The sequence below is a fragment of the Lithobates pipiens genome, unplaced genomic scaffold (genome assembly GCF_037356315.1).
Source record: "Lithobates pipiens isolate NorthernLeopardFrog02 unplaced genomic scaffold, aLitPip1_a1.2 Scaffold_22, whole genome shotgun sequence".
NCBI lineage: Eukaryota > Metazoa > Chordata > Amphibia > Anura > Ranidae > Lithobates > Lithobates pipiens.
Window position 1 is genome coordinate 276,264,984 of NW_027507784.1, and position 24,286 is coordinate 276,289,269.

General features: G+C 44.3%; 1 protein-coding gene across 1 annotated transcript in view; it reads left to right on the forward strand.

Moving 5' to 3' along the window:
• SUN1 (Sad1 and UNC84 domain containing 1) overlaps nucleotides 1-9,198 on the forward strand; it is a 112,701-nt gene extending 103,503 nt beyond the window's left edge. Inside the window, exons 21-23 of the mRNA XM_077449064.1 lie at nucleotides 846-1,013; nucleotides 1,096-1,188; nucleotides 6,708-9,198. Of these exons, the coding sequence (XP_077305190.1) occupies nucleotides 846-1,013; nucleotides 1,096-1,188; nucleotides 6,708-6,821 (375 nt within the window). The 3' untranslated portion in view covers nucleotides 6,822-9,198. The remainder of the gene's footprint in view (nucleotides 1-845; nucleotides 1,014-1,095; nucleotides 1,189-6,707) is intronic.
• Nucleotides 9,199-24,286: the final 15,088 nt, after the last annotated feature.

Consider the following 24,286-nt stretch of genomic DNA (forward strand, 5'->3'; position numbering starts at 1 on the left):
AGATTTAAGAGGTGTAAAAAGTTCCTACTTTAAAAAAAAAAAGTTTTTTGTTTTATTTCCCTTAGGCAAGTTGAATGTAGTACTTTACCCCATCTTCCCAGGCAGTCCAAGGCAAGCTGTGAAGTCACAGGGTGCCCCTTCACCACGATCAGTCTATCAGTGCAGCTAGTAAGAAGACTACTACTTTGACAGACAGCACTTTTCTCCATGTTCAGCTGCGTTTTTGGACACCTAAGGGGGTAAGGGGCCCTGTCTGACCTCGCAGAACCTTTGGACAGCACCTTGGAAGATGGGACAAAGTACTACATGTCCTCTAAGAAAACAAACACATTAATAAATGAAGTGTCGTCTTTAAGAGTTGCAGCTGAAATATATTGTGGATTCTAGAGTTGAGAGTAAATCCAATTGTCTATTCAGATTTTTGGATTGATTGCTAAAAAGAAAACCTCTGTGCAGCAGCCCCCCTGATACTTACCTGAGCCCCCTTCTCGATCCAGCGATGTTGCATGAGAGACTCGACTGTCCCTCAGCGGAAAGAGCAGTGAAGCGCCATTTGCTCCCACTGTAGTCAGTCAGTGAGCCAATGAGGAGAGGATGCTTACTGTGGGGGCACTCTACAAGAGGGAGGGGCCAGGAGCACAGAAGAGGGAGCTGAGAAGAGGATCTGGGCTGCTTTGTGCAAAACCATTGCAGAGCAGGTAAGTACAACATGTTTGTTCTTTTTAAAGGAGAAAAAAAACAAGACTTTAGTATCGCTTTGTATGGCACTTGAAGTTGCAGTAGTTGGTATGGCTAATTTTAAAAGATCATGCTCTAAATGGTGAATTTTTTTTTTTTTATGCCAGCCTGACATGTATCCTGGGAACTGCTGGGCATTTAAAGGCACTCAAGGATATCTGGTTGTGCGACTATCCATGGCAATAATGCCAACAGCTTTCTCAATAGAACACATTCCCAAGTCTCTCTCTCCCACTGGAAACATCACAAGTGCACCCAAGGATTTTGCTGTATATGTAAGTGAACCCATTTTTATGTATTTGTCTCCGCAGTGTGCATTGTTTCATATTCACAGGAGGTCTGTTTCTTTCTTGAAAGGGGTTGGAAGATGAGTATCAGGAAGATGGGACATTGTTGGTTCAGTCAATTTATGAAGAAGATGGAGAGCCTCTGCAAACATTTTACATGACGGTAGGTGGTTTTTGTGCTGTAACTATTGTACCTAAAATTGAACATGCTTCAAAAAATGGCCAGTAGATGGATGGTGGCCTAAGACCAACACTGAGCAAAATATGAACTCCCTCCCATCCACCTTTAATCCATACTGAAAGGATTCCTATGTTTCTCACCCAAGGAAGCAAGCTCTACTTAAAGCTGGGCATAGCATGCTAAACCAAAAAAAACTAACAGATTCCTCCATCCACAGAAGTGAGGTAGATGGAGAAATCTCTCTGGTAAGGACATTTCTGTAAGGATATACTGATTAGTGGCTGCAATCAACTAAAGGTTTTTCAGCATGTACCATTGATCTAACGATTGACATCTGTCAAACAGGGAGGGCCCCACACACACATAAAAATTCAGCTGGTCTCTGTTGATTGCTGTTGTGGTGTCAGTCTGACGGAGGCTCTTTACCACGTGATCAGCCGTATTCAATCACGGCTGATCACAGTAAACAAGAAGAGCTGTTTATCGTTGAGGATAGCCGATCGGCTTCTGTCATGACGGGGGGGGGGGGGGGGGGCGGTGCTGGATGATAGCGCAGCCCCTCTCGCAAATGCCCGCCCAGGACCACCATGGTTACTCGTGACAGGATACCCACCAGGGGATATGCCAATCGGTGTCCATCAGCAATGTGTGCTAGTGCCATCAGCGATGCCTATCGGTGCCTGTCAATGCAGCCTCATCAGTGCCCATCATTGAAGCAGAAAACTTATTTACAAAATTTATAACCAAAACCATTTTTTGCAAACTTTTCTTCCAGCACTTTGAAGAGGGATAGCTCGAGAGATTCATCTTTTCATGAGCCAGTCCTCTTTACGATAATGGTGGTCTCCACGGCGGAGTTGCTGCTAGATCAGTTATCGGCAGTTGGAGAGGTGCCACCCCCCGTCGCTTACCGGAGGCGTCGGTAGCGGCAGAGGCAATTGGGTCCTTTCATGTCCCGGGTATGGAGACGAATGAGGCTAAGATGGCCCCCACTCGTCTCCATACCATAGGGGGGCGGAAGCGATGGCAAAACGTCACTTCCGCCCATACCTCTTGAAGGAACATTTTTCTGTTTGTCGTTTTTTCAAATGACAATTTTTTTTTTTTTTTTTTTTGCATTTTAGTCCAAATATGAGATCTGAGGACTTTTTGACCCCATATCTCATATTTAAGAGGACCTCTCATGCTTTTTTTTCTATTACAGGGGATGTTTGCATTCCTTGTAATGGGAATAAAAGTGACCCAATTTTTTATTTTTTAAACAGTGAAAAAATAAATTGACGCAAATACGTTGTAAAAATAAGTATTGCAATGACCGCCGTTTTTATTTGCTAGCAAAAAACTAGGCTGTTCCTTAAGTGGTTAAAAAGTGACAGCGCAGAAAGCTGAGAATTGGTTTGGGCAGAAAGGGGAAAGTGCCTGGTATTGAAGTGGTTAAAGGGGAGTAATTTTGGACATATTGCTCATAAAGTACAGTTTCTTAAAGTATTCATACCGTTTGAAATTTTCCACACGGGCGGCACAGTGGTGTAGTGGGTTGCACTCTCACCTAGCAGTAAGAAGGGTCGCTGGTTCGAATCCCAACCACGACACTGCCTGCCTGGAGTTTGCATGTTCTCCCTGTGCCTGCGTGGGTTTCCTCCGGGTACTCCGGTTTCCTCCCACAAACCAAAGACATGCAGGTAGGTTAATTGGCGTCTGTCCAAAATTGGCCCTAGTGTATGAATGGGGACCTTGGATTGTGGGTAGGGACCCATGTGAGTGTGTAAAGTACAGGGATAGGGATAATTGTAGACACTCAGGTTGAACTAGATGGACTGGTGTCTTTATTCAACCTTACTAACTATGAAACATGGTCATAAAATACTTTTACATTTTTGGTTATAACGTGTGATAGACCAACACAAAGTGGCACATAATTGTTAAGTGGAAGGAAAAATTATGGTTTTAAATTTGACTTGTAAAAAAAAAAAGTGTGGTGTGCATTTGTATTCAGCCCTTCTGTGTCAATTTGTAGAACCACCTTTCACTGCGATTACAGCTGCAAGTCTTTTTTATTTTTTTTTTTTTTTTGTATGTCTCTACCAGCTTTGTACATCGAACGAGTGAACTTTTTGCCCTTTTTGCCCATTCTTCTTTGCAAAATAGCTCAGGCTTAGTGTACATCAATTTTTAAGCCTTGCCACAGATTCTCAATTGGATTTTGGTCTGGGTTGACTGGGCGATTTTGACACATGAATATTCTTTGATCTAAACCAGGGATCTTCAAACAATGGCCCTCCAGCTGTTGCGGAACTATATGTTCCATGAGGCATTGTAAAACTTTGACATTCACATACATGACTAGGCATGATGGGAATTGTAGTTCCAGAACAACTGAAGGGCTGTAGTTTGAAGACCCCTGATCTATACAATTCCATTGTAGCTCTGGTTGTATATTAAGGGGCATTTTCCTGCTGGAAGATGAACCTCTGCCCCAGTCAAGTCTTTTGCAGACTCTTAACAGGTTTTCTTCTAAGATTGCCCTGTATTTGGCTACATCCATCTTCCCATCAATTCTGACCAGCTTCCCTGTCCCTGCTGAAGAAAAGCACCACCACAATGTTTCACGGTGGGGTTGGTATGTTCAGGGTGATGTGCAGTGTTCCTTTTTTCGCCACACATCTAGTTTTTGCTTTGAGACTAAAATCTGGTCTCATCTGACCCCAGAGCACTTTTTTTCCACATATTTGCTGTGTCCCCCCACATGGCTCGCAAACGGGACTTCTTATGTTGTTCTTTCAACAATTGCTTTCTTCTTCTCACTCTTCCATAAAGGGCAGATTTAAGGAGGGCATGACTAATAGTTTTCCTGTAGACAGATTCTCACACGTGAGCTGTGGATCTCTGCAGCTCCTTCAGAGTTACCATGAGCCTCTTGGCTGCTTCTCTGATTTATTGCTCTCCTTGCCCGGCCTGTCAGTTTAGGTGGGCCGGCCATATTTTAGTAGATTTGCAGTTGTGCCTTACTCTCCATTTTCGGATGATGCATTAAACGGCACTCCAGATGTTCAGAGCTTGGGATATTGTTTTTTTTTTTATACCCTAACCCTCCTTTAAACTTCACAACGTTATCCCTGATCTGTCTGGTTTGTTCCTTGGCCTTCAAGATTCTGTTCACTAACAAACCTTTGAGGGCCTCACAGAACAGCTGCATTTAAACTGAGATTAAATTACACACAGGTGGGCTCTATTTACTAATTGGGTGACTTCCGAAGGCAATTGGTTCCACTAGATTTGAGTAAGGGGGTCTGAATACAAATGCACGCCACACTTTTCAGATATTTGTAAAAAAAAAAAAAAAATTGAAAACCATTTATCATTTTCCTTCCACTTTACAATTATGTGCCACTTTTGTGTTGGTCTATCACATAAATTCCCAATAAAATACATTTACATTTTTGACTGTAGCATAACAAAATGTGGAAAGCTTCATGGGGTATGAATAGTTTGTAATAAAATGCACTGTATCTGTTATTTTGCTGTTCTAGTGAGTGCATTTAAAATATCCAGGGATTTTCATATTATAGCAGCAAAATTTATTGCTTGTATTCAATAAAACGTCTGTTTTATCAGTCATATTAAGGAGAAGCCACATACGCTGTATTTGCATGTTAAGAAACATCACCTTCCGGAAGTCGCCTTAGTGGCTTAGTAGCGCACAACTTTGCCTGAGTGATTTAGTATCTTTGCAAAAATGTATAATGCCGCGTACACACGAGCGGAATGTCCGACAAAGTCAGACAGAAGCTTTTCATCATTTGTATGCCTCATCAGACTTTTGTGTTTGTTTGTTTTTTTTTCCCCCGAAAATTCGGACATTCCTAGAAATAGAAATAGGAATTGGTTCCGTCATAAATATTTAGAACATGTTCTATCGGGAAAACCGCTCGTCTGTATGCTTTTCCGACGGACCAAAAATTATGCATGCTCTGAAGCAAGTATGATACAGAAGCTACTGGCTATTGAACTTCCTTTTTCTAGTCCCGTCGTACGTGTTTTACGTCACTGCATTCTTGACGATCGGACTTTGGTGTGATCGCGTGTACGCACGTTTCAGCAGAATTCCGTCGAAAAACCTTCATAACTCTCTCAATATTTACTACTCCCCAGGGGCATAGAAATCTTTTAAGAAAACTACTCGTCCAAATCGGGATGACAATTTAATTGTCCTGATAAAAAAAAAAAATTATTTGAACCAAAACCATATTTATCCACTTCCAAACCACGCTCTAGCCGAATGATGGCTACAGCTCAGTCAGTTCTGGGAGGGCATCAAATGACATCCTCCAGCGCTCTGTAATAGCTGTGTCCTCAGGGACACAGCTGATCATAGATCGGGGTAAAGGGCCAATCACAGTGGCCTTTACCATGTGATCAGCTGTATCCAATGACAGATGGTCACTATGTGAACACAAGACAACTCTGCATTCCTTTTCCTTTTTCCTTAGCCAAGATGGAAAATATGAAGGTTTGCTTTTTATTGGGCAGAGAGAGAATGTAAACCTCCCTTGTGACAGCAATAGGCCTTGAGACGGGTACTCTTCATGGAGAGATCTGGGTTCTATAAGACCCTAGATCTCTCTGCCCTTAAAAGTATTCGATCACACCAAAATCAGTCTGATCAAATGCTTTTATTTGTAAAAATGGCACCATTTACATCCGGGAGTAAACCGGAAGTGATGTAAGGTCATTGCTTCCAGTTCCCTATATTATAAAGACGAACAAAGCTGTTCTGGACTTTGTCTCTATGCTCAGCCAGCGGAAGGGCTGAAGGCAAAGGTGGCGCGAGATGGGTGGACAATCCACTTTCACTGCTTGTAAAAACCAAGTCAGCGGCTAGTTGGCTGCTAGGATTGCAGTTACTAGGGAGCTGACCGCCGGGTCTAAGAAGTGGTGGTAAACCCTGATGCTTGCCTGCTCCAGGTCTAAATGTGAAAAAAACACCTGCCCGGAACTGCTTGTGCTGGGCTATATGAATTGCGCATCCCTGTACTTCATACATTCATTTTTATAAAATCAAGAAAATTTTGTTATTTTAAAATGAATTTTAATTTGAAATTTTCAAAATTTCTTGATGCCAATGAGAATTTATTAAAGCAATATGTACTCACAGCAACCAATTAGCTGTTGCATAATATAGTAAACCCTATAATATAATTTAGCAATAGCATAAACACGATTTTATCCTTGCTACAAAGTTGTTCATACAGTGAACTAGTACGATGTCAGATTAAGTATTGTGCATGGAAATGTGTCCTTTAGTGCCTTCCAATTTGCCATGTTTAAGCCAAGGCATATAGTTGGTGCGCTATTAGGTATTTAGGTTTTGGCAGGTCTTTAGCTTTGTCTTTGCTCGGAGACTAAACATAATCCTTTTAAATGTGTGTTTTGTTTTTTTTGTGGTTTTTTTTTTCACACCTTTCTGTGTATGATTGATTGTTCCTGTTTTTGTTTTTCAGGTAGAAAATGAGAAGCCTTTTCAAATTGTGGAGCTACGAATCCTGTCCAATTGGGGTCATGCAGATTACACTTGTCTTTATCGTTTCCGAGCTCATGGAACCCCAGTGAAGTAAAGGCAGAACACTTGTCCTCCTGTGTACATATATATATTTTTTTTATTTGTGTATATACTTCAAACCTGGAACACTGGAATAAGTTAGGAACACAAGGGGGGATGTTTCTTCAGGATCCCTTTTTAATGCCAAAATTGGAAAACAATTTGATATACTTAGATGTTGCCAGTTTGCTTGACAAAATGCTGCATGCATATCGCTCAGGATTGAAAGTTCAGTAAGCCGTAGACCTAACACATTCTTTGGGAGCCAAAGTTTAAAAGATACATTAATGATAGTATGCTGCAGATCAGTAGTTAAAGCCAAATCTGTGCTGCGAAATTCAAATGCATGACGTTTCAGGCTTTGACATAGGTTAAGCTCACTAATTTCATTGGGTAAGGGCAACAATGAGTCTTGTGTGTGATGGAAAGGGGAGTATTGCCCATGGCAGCAAGATTTTTATTTTTAACCTCTGCTGAAAATAAGAGCAACAGTCTGCCTGTCATGGGCAGAATAGCACTTGTTTCCAATAACATTTACATAATATGGAAAGCTCCTAGTCATTCATCTTTATTACAAAAAACAAAACAAAAAAAAAGAAAAAATGTTTGCCAAGGGCTGCTGTGGAATAGAGTAGTCTAGAACTAACCAAAGTGTGTTGGATGTTTCTTAATTTTCCATTTTCATTTACCAAAAAAATAAATGTATGCGGTCTGTAGAATTGAGGTGGGTAGAATGTTTTCATTTATTGCTACCCCCATTTCGCATGTATTCAGCTGTTAGGGGCTATTTCATGGGAGGATCATGCAGGCTGCCATTGATGGTCTTCTCTGGGAATGCCAGTTTCCTGGTTGTCTTTGTGATGCTTTTGACTTCAGTGCTCTGAGAGGAGCGAGCCGCTGGACAAGGAGCTTCCTCCAGTATGTGAAAGTGCACGAGGTTGGAAACTTTTCAGCTGAATATTATGAACATTAAGTATATTACCACTTTAACTTGCCTCCTGCCAAAGGTACACTTTAATTGTAAGGTCACATTAACACGGGTCATTGGACTGTGCTTTCATTGTCTTTGGGTGTGCTTGCTGTGGGTGGCTTCAGAGTGAACCTTTTTGTGAACACAGAAACCATACGCATAAAGTGCTAACACTAGGTAACATATTCTGAATGCACTACTAAATTGCATTTAGTAAAATTAAACAGTCGTTTTAGACTGTAACTTACTGCAACCAAGCCACAATGTACACAGTTCATTGATTTGTGTGCTACTTCTTTCAGTTCTTCTTTAATAGTAACCTAGTATAGAAAAAAAGCATTTAAGCTTTCTTCCCAGGACTGGTAAATCGAAATCAATGTCCTTGCACAGTGTATTCAATAATAGTACTCTATAAAACTAGCACAAAAGGACAAGTAAAGGAGTTGCCCACAGCAACCACTTACATTCCAACTGCTGAATTGGACAAAGAAACTAAAATAACTGGTACGAACACTGGAGTTTTCTTTTTGTTCCAGCTTTACAAATAGGTTGGTAAAATTGATGAATATGGTTCATGTTTGTTTACTGTAAAAGGGGACAGAGCACTCTGAATATTGTTACTTTACAACCCCCAGCAATATCTGCTTGTTTTTTCAATTTTCTCTAGGGAAAGTTGGCATGTCTGCCTCCTGTAGATTTATTTTACTTATTTGCGTGTATTTTAAATTATTTTGAAAGCTAGCCAAACAACAAATGTCAAATATATTTTTATGTATATATTTATAGAAATGTTTTATAAGTTCAGAGCCTCAGTTTTCAGTTACATCTTGTATAGTTACAACACTCTGGAAACACTAAGCTAAAGTAAAATGCTACTCCACCTATAACGGATTTCTGTTTCTAGTGGAGTAGGACAAAGTTTGATCTCCCGGCTGTGTTTTTTTTTTTTTTGTAAGATCACGTAATGCGCCTCAAACATGTTACAGACTGACTTTTCTTCTGAGCTGTCATTGTCACTGGCCTCAAGTTTTGTGGTGTAGAGAAACCACTAGAAGGTGTAATACAGGAGGTCAGTGTTTTATGCCCTCTAGTGGTTTCTAGATTGGTATATTGGTAGAAATCTCAGGAGAATTCAGAGCTGGGATCTCAGACCCAGTGGGGATCTAACCTTGCCCTATTCCATCTTATATCACTACGTTTATCAGGTGGAATCATTCTTTAATCTCTCTCTCGTTAGCTAGAGACTTCTGCAGAGTGATTTTATTTAAAAAGTTTATATATATGTATTGTACAACAGTCCAGACCCCTGAGAATGCAATTGCCTATACATACAATGTACTGAAATTTAATAATCAAATTCAAATAAATTATGTAAATCTGGGAGGGATGTAAAGGGAAACTTTTTTTTTTTTTTTTTTTTTTTTTTTTTCTCAAAGGAAACAAAACACTAATTTATTTTTAAAGATGCAAAATAGGACTGTGCAATGTATTTTTGTAAAGGCTTTTCAAAGTATTTGTTTTTCAGTAAATGTTTTGCTTGCTTCATATTGACAAGATTATTGATATGTTTTAAATAAAGAGTTTACTTTTTGAGTGCATGTAATATTTGAAAAGGTAAATAAAGAGTACTACTTTTCTGTATTAGTTGGCATCCTATTTACTAGTGCTGAATATGGTAGTTGCACAGGACAATTAAATTACATGATTACTTAAAATCAGAAGTTTTTTTTAAACAGAAAATTTATGTATGTGGACTGTAAAGAACGAATGGCTAAAATAGCCAATATGCTTCCAATGTATAAACGATCCTGTCACAAAGGACACGAATGTAAATGCATGTTACATATAAGGAAGACTGTAAATAATTGCCTCTCGCTGCCGCGCTAATACAGCGGGATGCATTACTGAAATATCTGAAACAAAACGTTTGCAGTAGTTTTGATCTGCAGGTGCAGTTGTCTCTCCCACTGACCCCTACATTACTTGATACAAGTGTATTGGTAGTGGTCAGCGGGAAGGACACAGGAGATGAGCACAACTTGACGTATCAGTTTCTGAAAAGACTTGCTACTTACTGTTCTCTTTACAGGTAATGTGCATTTCCACTTGTATTAACCACGTTGTTAAAATCATGTACTGGAGTAAGGACCCTTTTCACGCAGGCATTCAATCTAGCTCTGCTTGCCAGTTTGGATAGATCCATACTGAACCACAATGTATGTCTATGGGCAGGCGGATGTAAACGTAATACTTTTAGACAAGAAATGTATTGATCTTAATCATTTACCGGACACGGGCATAGTATTCATAGATCCTGGGTTAAAGGCTCATACCTGCAAATGATTGGACACACCTCCCTGGGGCTTCTCCCTTATAACCTCACTCCAGGAATCCTCAGTTTGTTTGTTTTTGTTTTTTTTTTGCTAATGTGCTAATGCGATGAAACTCTTCTCCCTTGCATGGAAATTGCTCTTAGCTTTATTATTTTCCATCAACTCACTGTCTTCTATCTCTATCTACAATAGAAACAGTCCAAACAGATTGAAGCAACCTTGGGAAACCTATCCAGACCCCAGCCCCGGTAATTGTGCTTCTGGCACTGGATCCTGTACTCACCTTGGCACTTGGCGCATCATGTTTTAGTCAGACGGAGGTTGGTAATGCAGGTTCAGGACCATGGTCTATTACTATGGAACCCAGACCCTAAGACCTCTTTGAGGAAATGCCCACCATGATGGATGAAGCCTGGATCCTTTACAGCAGTGGTCATCAACCCTGTCCTCAGGGCCCACTAACAGGCCAGGTTTGCAAGATAACTGAAATACATCACAGGTGATATCATTTGCTGCTCAGTGATTGCAGTATTCTAGTCTGCATCTCCCTAAGGTAATGCATAAAACTTGGCCTGTTAGTGGGCCCTGTGGACAGGGATGATCACTGCTTTACAGGGACTAGTGGCATGGAAAGGTCAGACAGGGTTGCCCTGTATCCATCTCCCTCTGTACAGAGCTCTGTGTTTTACCAATACAAAGCTGTGTGCTATGAGTGCATACAACCAATCAGCAGACTCCTGCTACGCACAACAGGTGCCCTAAACCCAGAAGTAGGCAGTGACATACGGGTATGTTGCTTTGCCTACACCGCCCGCACCTGCTTGTTCTATAGACTGAATTTGTGTGTTCTACTAATAGATTTCACTGTTTGTTCTATATTAACTTGGCCAAGTGGATATAGAACAAACTGGGTGAAATCTATTTGTCGAACACACGGGTGCAATCGATTTACAGAAGGAGCAGTACTATTATAAAACAAGTTGGGTGCAATCTATAGAACAAACTTTTAATATCTTTATAAATGATATTGGGTCTGGGATTAAAAGTAACAGTTCTGTCGTTGCAGATGACGCTAAACTATGCAGTGGAATAACCTCCTTACAAGATGTCTCCAATTTACAAGCCGACCTCAATGCACTGTCTAATTGGTCAACTGTTGATAAAAGTTAAGTTATGCACTTGGGTGCTAAGAATATGCGCGCATCATACATACTGGGGGAATCCATAATGGAGAAGGATCTGGAGGTTGTGGCAGATCATGAGCTCAATAAGCATGCAATGCCAAGCTGCGTTTTCCAAAGCAAGCAAAGTTCTTTCTTGTATTGAGAGGTATGGACTCCAGAGAGTGAGGGATATCATTTTGCCCCTGCACAAATCATTAGTAAGACCTCATCTGGAATATGCAGTTCAGTTTTGGGCACCAGTTCTCAAAAAGGATAGTGAACTGGAGAAAGTGCAGAGAAGGGCAACCAAACTAATAAAAGGCATGGAGGAGCTCAGCTGAGGAAAGATTTGAGGAACAGAATCTGCTCTCTCTTGAGAAGATTAACCACATGCCGACCAGCTGCCTCAGTTGTACTGCGGCAGAATGGCATGACTGGGCAAAATTATATGTTATGTTGATTCGCCTTGTGGCCACTAGGGGGCTTGTGTGTGCTGCCGGAGGGGCACTCGCTCCCTGAGCTGATGCCAGTGCCCGGCGGTCGCTCGGGGCACACGGAGAACCCAGAACTGTGTGTATTTATTGCAATTTTATTTCGGTTAAAAAAAAAAAAAAAAAAAATGTATCGGCCTAAACTGAGGAAAAATGTTTTTTATATAATTTTTGGGGATATTTCTTATAGTAAAAAATGCTTTTTTTTTTTTTCAAAATTGTTGCTTTTTATCTGTTTATAGCGCAAAAAATAAAAACTGCAGAGGTGATCAAATACCACCAAAAGAGAGCTCTATTTGTGGGGGGAAAAAAATTACATCAATTTTGTTTGGGAGCCACGTAGCCCGACTGCGCAATTGTCAGTTAATTTGACGCAGTGCCGGGTCGCAAAAAGTGATCTGGTCTTTGGCCAGCCAAATGGTCCGGGCTGAAGCAGTTAAAGAGGGGGGGGGGATATGATCAACATGCACAAATACACAAGTGGTCCATATATTGGACAACTAGAAATAAATGTGGCCTGTCACAACCATAATAACACTAACATGCCTCCATCCCTAAATGTTGCATTAACCACTTGCCTATTGGGCCATGAATTTTGGCCACAATTTATACTGCTACATATCTTTGGTAAAAATAAGCCAAATTAGTGGATATTTGGTCTTTGTGAAAGTTAGAGAGTCTACAAGCTGTGGTGCAAATCCATAAATAATTGATCACACCTGATGTACTGGTGGTCTAATTTCTTGCGACCCGAACAAGTCAGGAAAGTACAAATACCCCCCAAATGACCCCTTTTTGGAAAGTAGACATTCCAAGATATTTAGTAAGAGGCATAGTGAGGTTTTTGGTGGTGTCATTTTTTTTTTTTTCCCCACAATTCTTTGCAAAATGAAGATTTTTTTTTTCCCTCCCACAAAATAGGTTATTTCTCTCGCATGGCATGTGTATACCATAAATAATTCCCCAAAATACATTCTGCTACTCCTGAGTATTACGATACCACTTGTCTGGGACTTTTTCACAGCAGACCCAACATGACAGGTGGTACTGGGGACAGGTGGGCATGTGTGTGTTCTCACTGCTGCCGCACAGAAGCTCTCCCTCCTCACATGCTGTCTCTGTGTGAGGAGGGGAGCCTGTGATGAGAGATGATCTCATATGTTTACATAGATCACCTCTCATTGGACAGGCCGATCGAGTGCTGAATGGCCGCTGTGATTGGCTGTGTCCAAGGGATATGGCCAACACAGTACTTCCCCGATGTGTGCCTGCGGCGCTGCACAGAGGGAAAGTAAATAGGAGGACGTCCAGGGACGCCCTCCTGGCAGATGGCGTCTGCGCTGTAGCCGTCTTTTGGCTATAGCGCGGGCGTGAAGTGGTTGAGAAGAAAAAAAAATTAAGTGGGACTTTGCATGAGGCATGTCAATGTGTATAATACTGTATATAATGATACATCCATCTCCTATTGATTTAACATCTCAATCTCACAAGGTAATTCATGATTCTAGAAAAGATCATATTCAAAAATAGTAACAATATAATATAATACAATATAAATCGTAAAAGATTTACATAATGATAACTTTTAGTACAAGTAATGTAAATCTTTTATGATTTATATTGTACTATTTTTGAATATGATTGATGCATTATCTTTTCTGGAATCATGGATTACCTTGTGGGATTGAGAGGTTAAATAAATACAGATAGATGTATTATACACATTGACATGCCTCATGCAAAGTCCCACTTAATTTCTTCTTTATGCAAATGGTCCATTTAGTGAACTTGGTGTTGTGTTATTCACTTTAAGGTCATCGCAGAGGACAAGGGGGTGCTCTTTATGTCTAGAGGAAAAAAGATTTCATCTCCAAATACGGAAAGGTTTTTTTCACAGTAAGATGTCTCCCTCCAAGAAGAGAGAATCAGGAAGGAGTTTTAAGCAAGCATCTTTCACAAAGTGAGAAATGTAAAAATCTTTAGTGTATAACTCGCTAACCAGATTTGATTACAAAATGGTTAAATAGTCCTGGGTAATATTGCTCAATCACAGAAATCCCTTCCTACAATCTTGATAACACTCATGCACAGAAGGAGAAATGGCTTGTAGCATAAACAACTTCTTTGTGAACCGGTTCCTGACCAGCCCACACCGATGTACGTTGGCAGAATGGCACGAACAGGCCAATGGGCATACAGGCACGTCCCTTTAAATTTGCCACCATGCCATCGCGTGCACCGGCCGGGCCCTCCATGAGTTGGGTCGCGGACTCTATCACTGTGGGGATGCCCGCAATTGTCTCATGGTGAGGAAGAACAGGGAGATGCTAATGTAATCAAGCATCTCCCCATTCTGCCTAGTGCCAGGGTCACTGATCTCTGCTCCCTGTGATCGGGAGCAGAAATCACTGATGTCACATGTAGCCATGCCCCAGGACACACTTAACCCCTACACTGTCCCCTAGTAGTTAACCCCTTCACTGCCTGTCATTTACACAGGAATCAGTGCATTTGTATAGCACTGATTGCTGTAGAAGTGACTGGTCCCAAAAACGTGTCAAATGTCTGACGTGTCCGCTATAATGTCGCAGTCACAATAAAAATCACAGATTGCTGCCATCATTAGTAAAAAAAAAAAAAAAAAAAATATATTAATAAAAATGCCATAAAACTATCCCCTATTTTGTAAACGCTATAACTTTTGGGCAAACCAATCAAACTCTTGCATTTTTTACCAAAAATATGTAGAGAATACGTATAGGCCTAAACTGAGGAAAAAAATGTTTTTTTTTTATATATGTTTGGGGGATATTTATTATAGAAAAATGTAAATAATAATGCGTTTATTTTTTTGCAGGGGTGATCAAATACCACCAAAAAGCTCTATTTCTGGGTAATGTGGTGCTGGCTCTTGACGAGCAGGCAATATGGTTTTTGAAAAGTTAATTTGCCTGAAGCCACAGTTGGGCTTTGGGACTATTTCTCCAAAATTCTGGTTTCAGTACCACCTCAGCTGGGTTGCACTGGGTTCTCCTTGACCACAGGTGTTGCTGTCACTGCTGGCAAGAGTAGAAACGCAGTCTAGCTGGGTGCATTGAATGCCACTATCCTCTCGGAACCAGCCCAGTGGGAGTGTTTTCCTTCTGTGCATTCTGGGGGGTGGTATTTAAGCTACCGATGCCATGTTGGCGGATTTTAGTTTTTCTGTCTGTTTGGTTCCGGTGGTCCTCCTGACCCAGCCGCATGGCCCTCCTGCCCTGGGGTGCGGAACCATGTATCTGGAGTCTTGGGGCCAGCTGGCCCGAGGCGATGCAACTGCAGGAACAGGCCTGAGTGGATTTCGGGGGCCTGTTGATCCAAGGGTAGTCCGGTGCCCTCTCATCTGAAAGGAGAGGCCCAGCAACTGAAGAACCCCAGGGGAGGACTCTTCAGGAGAAGGCAGTGCGCAAGGCTGGCTTCTCTGAAGTAGCCTGGAGGCTTAGCTGAAGGATGCAACCTGTATCAACATTCATACGGTATTGCCGGATCGGCTGAGAGAACATGGTACCGTATGTCAGTTCTTTAAATTTACTTACATCCCTCAGTAATGCTTAAAGTGGAAGTAAACCCATCGATTTAAACAGTTTAAAAAAAAAAAAAAAAAAGGCATGCTGGGAATGCTAACTGCACATTGGCTGTGCTCTCAGCCAAAATATCAAACCAATATCAAACCATCCAGTGGCTGGTGTCATAACGAATTACATGTGCAGCACCATAGCAGTTGAAGATTAAACAGAGGCAAAGATGGCAGCTTCCTTGGCTGAAATCGATAGGGGAGTTTTCTTCCACTTTAAGTGTATCTTGCAAGTCTGTGGCAGAGACTTTGTTGAGCGCCCCACCGGCTGCTAGGTCTAGTGAGAGAGGTGTATCCGGGGGTTGGTAAATCCAGTTGTGAAACCATTTTTATTCTCTGGATTTCCTTTGAAGACTTCCCTCTTCCTATCTAAGTGTCTGAACTCGCTCCTAACTCTCTATCCTTATTGAGAGACTGGGCTTTGTTCTAAATAAATAACCTAAACAAGGATTCAGTGTCAGCTTCCACATTCTTTGGGCCATCTACCACGGGAACCCCAAGACAGAGAAGCAAACAAGTGAGGTAACGGTAAGCCCAAATAAAACCAGCAGCTCCTTCGGGGGTCAGTGCTACATTATATATATATATATATATATATATATATATATATATATATATATATACACGCACGCGCCCGGTGGTGCTCAAAAGTCTGCATACTCTGACAGAAATTGTGGCATTGATGTTGAAAATATGACTAATCCTGACAAAAAGGATTAAGGCTAGGAATGTTTGACCTTGGTACAGACACACACAAGTTAAAACTGCAATTAAAGGTTCATTTTCCACAGCTGTGGCTTTTTACATTGCAACTAGTGTCTGTGTATAGTCAATGAGTTTAACTCTCATGTGGTTGCACTGTCCATGGGGACAAGGTAATGGAACTCTATAAAGATGGAAAAGGATATAAAAACCCTTGACTATGTCGGTACTATTCAATCATTTATTAAGAAGTGAAAAATTCAGGAAACTCTTGATATCAAACCATGGTCAAGTAGACCAAGAAAATAAATATTGCAGCCACAACTGCCAGAGGAATTGTTCAGGATACAAAGAAAAACTCATTGGTAACCTCAAGAGAAATACATGCTGCTCTGGAGAAAGACGGTGTGGTTGTTTTATGGTATCACAATACGTTATTTAAACAAAAATAAGCTGCATGGTCGAGTTGCTAGAAATAAGCCTTTACTGCACCAATGTCACAAAAAGGCCCGGTGAAGCATGCCAAGGTGTTGTCAGGCATATTGTAACTGGGCGGCAACAGATGAAAGACACAGCATGCTTATTTCCCTTCAACATTGGAAGATATCCAGCAGTGCCATCAGCACAGAACTGGCTGAAAGCAGTGAGAGCCAGGAACACCCATCTACTGTCAAGAGAAATCTAGCTAAAGGTGGTCTTCTTGAAAGTATTGTGGCCATAAAGGTTATACTTTGTGGAAACAAGGCTAAGCAACTCAACTATGCATGAAAACATAGGAACTGGGGTGTAGAAAATGGCAGCAAGTTCTCTGGCGTCAACATTTTAAATATTTGGCTGTAGCGTGAGCCTGTTTGTTTGCAGATGGGCTAAAGAACAGTACACAAATAAGTGTCTGCAGGCAACAATGAAGCATGTTGGAGGTTCCTTACAAGTTTGGGGATGCATTTCTGCAAATGAAGTTGGAGATTTGTTCAGGGTCAATGGTGTCCTCAATGCTGACACTATAACCCTATGTACCTACATTACTCATCCTGTGAACCTAATGTACTCTGAGTAAAGGATTATATGGTAAGTGGTGGAAGCTTGGAGTGTTGACAATTTCACAAAAATAGTTTCTCTTATATTCACTGACCGACACAGATCCTCTCTTAGCCATTGGGTTGTTATGCCCACCACTAGGAGAATACTAGGCATTAGTTGTTATATCACACTCAGAACTCTTTATTTCCACCCAGGGGGCGGTCCCTTGGGCAACAACCCTCCAGCCTGCCATGCAGTCATCAGTTTTATTTTGCCTAGTGAAGGAGAAGGACCTAGGAACCCTGCGGGCCCATTGGTCTGTGCTTTTTTCTGCAGAAGCGTGACTTTTTGCTCAAGATGATTGATCCTGTGATCTGCTATCGAGAGCCGGCTGGGTGACAGCCATCGAGTGTATGCAGGCCGCAGCTACGCAATAGGCAGGCCACGACGAAACCTCAGCTCCAGAGGTGGTCGGTGAGCTTTTATGCTCCGGGGCATACATATGACTGAGCTACTGATGTCTGCGTCACAGTATGCCGGGCCAGCAGCCACCCTGTACAGATCAGTGAGTGGGTCTGTAATGGAATGTCTCCCAGCTCTTCAGGACTGGTAAGTACAGCTCTCCTTGCCTCGGCGGGGCTGAGCAGCTGGGCATTCCCTGGGAGGTCGATTCTGGGGTCCCTCACCTCCCTCTCTTCTCTCCCTGTCCCCCTCTCCCCCCCTTCCATCTGGGGATGCTGAGTGGTGTGTGTGTGTCTTTGCAGGGGCTCTCCGGGGGGGGCTCTCACCTGTGGGGGGGGGTTTGCGCTGGCTAGCTGTGTCCTGGGTCCTGTTCTTCATGCCCCTGGAAGCTGTCTGTGAGGCCATGCTGGTGTCCTGCGCAGTGCTGTGCTCACCGCCATTGTTTTCTCCCTATACCTCATGGATCTGCTTTCGGCGGCCATTTTAGGTGTGGGCAAGGGCAACATGCTCTCCTGGGCTTCAGCGGCCATTTTCCTGGTGATTGTTCCTATACAGGACACCGGCGGGCATTTTCTTGAAGCCTGAACACGTCTTTTTAGTGTTCTCTAGCGGCGGCATGTGCTCCTGTGCTCTCACAGCCATTTTCCCTGTGTTTTATGTCCTTGTGCTGAACGCTGGGTGGCCATTTTCTTGAAGCCTGAGCACACTTCAGAGCGGTTTTAGCGCCATTTGCAGCTGCTTCCACCGACACAGCACTGTTTCCTCTGCACCTGGGAGCCAACAGGGACTACAGGCACTACTTGCTGGATAGCGCAGAACTCCTCAGGGTGGTGAGGCCGGTGGGAAAGAGCCCCTCAGCCAGCGGCAGTAAGGAGGGTGGGACTGTCACTGTCCTAAGTCCTCTTTGGGTGGCAGACAGGGTAGGGTCAGCATGTTTTCAGAAACTGGTGTTTCTTCCCCCGAAATCCAGGCAATTGCAACCGGGTCGCCTGCGGACTGCGCAGTGCCCATGGACACCCTGACGGCGGTCCTTAATTTGTTCGTTGCCAAGACGGAGGCGGCACGTGAGCAAAAGGGTGCAAAAAAGCTGCCCCTGCCCCCCCCCCGTCCTCTGGGGAGAGCTCTAACGCAGACTGGGGTCCTGCTGAGGCTGGTGACCCCTGCTCTGTCTTGTCAGATGACGCCGACCAGGACAGTGAGGATGAGTCCCCGTCCGGGTCCGTGAGCGACAAAGCGCTTGTTGGAGCACTTATCACAGCTGTACGTGATACCCTGAAGATTCAGGAGCCAGCAGATCCCTCTGCTGATGTAGCAGTCCCCTTTGGGTCCAGCAAGTCAGCACGTTCACCTAAGGTGTTCCCGTATCTGACTTATTTTGACAAGTTCATTTACAAGGAATGGGGTCACCCACAACTGACCTTTTCGGTCCCCAAATCCATGGCGGTGTGTTACCCCTTTGAAGAAAGCCTTCTCAAGAAGTGGTCGGCTCCCCAGGTCGTGGACCCCCCAGTATCAAGGTTAAATAAAGTAACTACAATCCCGGTAGAGGGGACTCCTGCATGTAAGGATCCCATGGACAGGAAGGCCGAGGCAGTGGCTCGTTCCTTGTTTACCGTTGTGGGGTCAGCCGTGCGACCAGTACTGGCATCCGCACTTGTGTCGCAGACACTGAGTGGGCAAAACTGTTGCACCGCGAATTGGGAGAGCAACAGGCTTCTCCTGTCTGCGTGGAACTAGCAGACCAACTAGTGCAAGGCCTTAAAGAGGGATTTCACTGGAAAAAAAAAAATATTAAAAGCCAGCAGCTATAAATACTACAGCTGCTGACTTTTAATAAATAGACACTCACCTGTCCCAGGGTTCAGCGATGTCGGCAGCCGAGGCCGATCGATCGCTCGCTGCTGCCGCCGCCATTCTAGGTGAGGGAATCAGGAAGTGAAGCGTTGCAGCTTCACTTCCCGATTCCCTACTGCGCATGCGCGAGTCATGCAGCGCAATAGGAATGGTCCAAGCTATCTCTGGGACCCATGTGTGTCCCAGCAGACAGCGCGGTGGGACAGGAAGAGGCATAGACTCCAGTGGGAGTCTATGCGCAGAAGTGGGTGCAAATACCTGTCTTAGACAGGTATCTGCATCCCCCTCCCCCTGAAAGGTGCCAACTGTGACACCGGAGGGGGGAGGGTTCCGATGAGCAGAAGTTCCACGTTAGGGTGGAACTCCGCTTTAAGTACATTTGTGACGTGGCCCCGGATACTCTCTTTCTGTTATCCAGGGCTTCAGTGTCAGCAGTGGTGCTGAGGCGCCTGATTTGGTTAAAATGCTGGTCTGCTGACCAGGCACCCAAAAATGCCCTGACAGATCTTCCCTTCCTTGGCGACCGGCTCTTTGGAGCCTATTTGGATGACATTATTAAAAATGCCACTGGTGGTAAGAGTACCCTACTCCCACAGGCCAGGAAGGCTAAGGAGCCACGCTGTAGGCAAGGGCCCTCTTTTTCCGCTCACAATCGGCTTTTTCGTCCGCCCCGGGGCTTCGGCTAAACGTCCCCAGGATGACCACGGAAGGACAAAAACGTCCCTGGAACTGCAAGCCTAACAAGCCTGCGAACAAAAGTGCTACCGCATGAAGGTTTGCCCCCACCCATGTCACGGGTGGGTGGTTGCCTTCAGGAGTTTGCAGCCCGGTGGTCCTCTCGGCTATCCAACCAATGGGTCTGCAATCTGATTTCCTCAGGCTACAAGATAGAGTTTCTCTCTTGGCCACCAAACAGATTCTTCCACTGCAGCCCTCTTGGGGGCAGTAAGGAACCTGCTGAGTCGTGGGGTGGTTGTACCGGTTTCCGGAATCGGAACGTTTCCAGGGATTCTACTCAAATCTGTTTGTAGTTCCCAAGAAGGAAGGGGTACGTCCAATCTTAGACCTAAAAGTCCTCAATCACTTTGTGAAAGTGCAGAGGTTCAGAATGGAATCAGTTCACTCAGTAGTCGTTGCACTCCATCAAGGGGACTCCCTGGCGTCCATAGACATCCAGGATGCGTACCTGCAAATACGCATATGCCTTCGGCATCAAAAGTTTCTGCGCTTTGCAGTGGGGAAGCCCACTACCAGTTTGTGGCTCTTCCTTTTGTTCTGGCATCAGCCCCCCGAGTCTTTACCAAGGTATGGCTCCAGTTTTGGTGTTGCTGTGGCAACGTGGGATCGCGATCATGGGATACCTAGACGATCTCCTCCTGAGGGCATCTTCCACCTCAGAATTAGAGGAGGATGTGGCGATCACCATGCAGACCCTGCAAGAATTTGGGTGGCTGTTGAACCAAAAGAAGTCGGTGATTGTACCGACCCAGCATCTGGAGTACTTGGGCTTGCTGCTGGACTCCAGGGAAGGGAGAGTTTTTCTTCCTTCAGACAAACTGCAGACTCTAAAATCCGCTGTAAAACTGCTGAGGAACCGCAAGTGGTTGTCGCTCCGCTTCTGCATGCAAGTCCTGGGACTCATGGTAGCCTCCTTTGAGGCAGTACCATATGCCCAGTTCTACACCAGAGTCCTGCAGAAGGAGATTTTGACAAAATGGGACAAATCTCAGTTGCCCCTGGATCGACAGATCCAGGTGAGCCAGTCAGTCAGAGATTCACTGATCTGGTGGTTGAGGTCCCTGGTGATTCAGTCCAGGAAGTTGTTCCTACCTCTGAAGTGGACAGTAATCACAATGGACGCCAGCCTATCTGGTGGGGTGGAGTGATGGGGGTTCAGTCGGCTCAGAGCCTCTGGTTGGCGGAAGAATCCAAGTTGCTGATCAATCTGAGAGCGATCAGGCTGTCGATGAGACTTCAGGAGCGTCTGATCAGGATCCAGTCAGACAACGCCACGGCTGTGACATACGTCAATCACCAAGGGGGAACAAGAAGCTCAGCCACCTCAGGGGAGGTCACTCACATACTTCGGTGGGCAGAACGACACGTACCGGCCTTGTCGGCCATTTACATCCCAGGAGTGGAGAACTGCCAGGCGGACTATCTGAGTCGCCAGATGCTAGACTCAGGAGAATGGGCGTTACATCCGGAGGTATTCAGGCTGCTGTACCTGAGGTGGGGCACACCAGACGTGGATCTTCTGGCCTCTCGTCTCAATCAGAAGGTGCCGAGATTCTTGTCCAAGACAAGAGATCCATAGGCAGACACGTCAGACGCGCTGGTGGCTCAGTGGGATCAGTACCAGCTGATCTACGCCTTTCCTCCACTGAAACTGTTACCACGTCTGCTTTGCAGAATAGTCGAGGGGATCCCAGTAATACTGGTTGCCACAGATTGGCCTCAGCGTCCTTGGTACGCAGACCTAGTGCGCCTGGTGGCGGACGCCCCATGGCGACTGCCGTTACGAGAGGAGCTTCTGTCTCAAGGTCCGATTCTCCATCCTGCTTTGCCATCGCTGTCTTTAACAGCATGGCTATTGAGAGCCAGGTGTTGAGGAACCGGGGTCTGTCGGACTCAGTGATTCCAACTATGTTGAAGGCACGGAAATCTTCTTCTCGGAAAGATCTTTCATCGTACCTGGAAGGCTTACATCTTCATGTGTGAGGAGAAAGGATGGCATCCGCGCTCCTTTTCTATATCCAGGATCCTGCTGTTTCTTCAGCGAGGAGTAGACCAGAAATTGGCGTTAAGCACCATCAAGAGGCAAATATCAGCCTTGGCTGTCTTTTTTTCAGTGACCCCTGGCGTCTCACTCATTAGTGAGTACTTTTGTTCAGTAGGTGCGACATGTAGTCCCTCCGATACCCCTGTGGGATTTGAACCAGGTGTTATTGGCGCTTCAAAAACCGCCATTTGAAAATATCAGGGACTTTTCAAAAGGTGGTCTTTCTAGTGACCATCACATCGGCCAGGAGGGTTCGGAACTGGCGGCTTTGTCCTGCAAGTCACCTTATCTGGTTATCCACAAGGATGGTGGTGTTGCGTCCGCAACTGTCTTTTCTGCCGAAAGTGGTCTCGGCTTTTCATATCAAGGAGGACATTGTATTACCATATCTGTGTCCTAAGCTGAAGCACCCTAAAGAAATGGCCCTTCACGCTCTGGATGTGGTTTGGGCTCTAAAGGTGTATTTGTCTGTCACTGCTCCCTTTCGGAAGTCAGACTCACTGTTTGTTTCGGTGGCTGGTCCCAAGAAAGGATGGCGGTCTCGTCGGCCACCATTTCCAGGTAGATCAGACAGATTGTAGTACAAGCCTACACCTTAAAGGGGCAGGTGCCCCCCTTTCCAGTTACGCCCCACTCCATAAGGGCAATCAGAAAAACATCTTGGGCCTTCCGACACCAAGCGCCTGTCGCTCAGGTGTGTAAAGCAGCGACCTGGTCGTCTGTCCACGCGTTTACAAAGTTCTACAAGGTAGACGTCAGTGCATCGGCTGGTGCCTGTTTTGGCCGCAAAGTTTTGCAGGCGGCCGTATATTTGCAATTGAATATGCAGTATATTTTCTTTTTTCCAGATTTTTCGATAAAAACACAGTACCGTTAGGTTAATGCACTGTTGCATTACATTCTGCAGTTTTTGGTGCGGTTGTGGGTAGCCGCTCCTGTTGAGGGTACCCTGGTTTTGTGGTGGATCTCTCCACGCACGGTTGTTTTTTATGGGTAAAGTTTCACTAGTTCCCACTTGCCATAATGGATGAAGTTTTTATGCTGTTTTCCCACCCCTCGTTTGGCACTGCTTGGGGATGTCCCAATGGCTAAGAGAGGACTGAGGAGCTGTGTCGGTCGGTGAATATAACAGAAAATAGGATTTTTTGTACTTACCGTAAAATCCTTTTCTCTGTAATTCACCGACCGACACAGCACCCGCCCCTCCTTTTTCTCTTTACGTTATAATGCTTGTTGACGTACTTGTGACTGCATGGCAGGTTGGAGGGTTGTTGCCCAATGAACCTCCCCCTGGGCGGAACTAAAGAGTTCTGAGTGTTATATAACAACTAATGCCTAGTATTGTCCTAGTGGTGGGCATAACAACCCAATGGCTAAGAGAGGAGCTGTGTCAGTCGGTGAATTACAGAGAAAAGGATTTTATGGTGAGTACAAAAAAATCCTATTTTTCCTCAATGGGCATATACAGGGGTATGTATATTTTTGTAAGAATTCAAGTGTCACTAAACACACATTAAAAACGATCAATAAATTACATTCTGTTCATACACATTCAGTCACTGAATTCATGTCCTGCAAAAAACCTGGTTGATCCTGCTGTTATCGATCTCCCCCTTCTGTCCATGACCCATCCTTGGGGTTTGGTATGGATTTTGAGGGGAATCCCCACGCCAAAATTAAAGAAAAAAAATCGATGCCAGATCAGATCATGCAGCCTGGCAGGGCAGGGGGGGTGAGCGAGCCCCCCCCCCCCCCAAACCATACCAGGCCACATGCCCTCAACATGCTACCCCTATTCACAAAAAAAAAGCATAGTGTCAAAAAACGCAGGAGGCAGTTTTTGGCAAGTCATTTAATATAAAAATAATTTCCACTGTGTAGATCCATCCTCAATCATGATGCCCGCCAACCCAGAAAGAAAAAAGCTCCACTTCCAATGAAGGCTCCCACCGTCTGACAGCTCAGTTGCCTCCTGCTGCTAAATAAACAAATGGGCGATGCTACCCGATAAGGTCACTGGGTGGCCATGCCCCTCTGCAGTAATATCAGCGTGATGTAACCAGGTGGCACCGCCCCTTTAGCAGTGGAGCT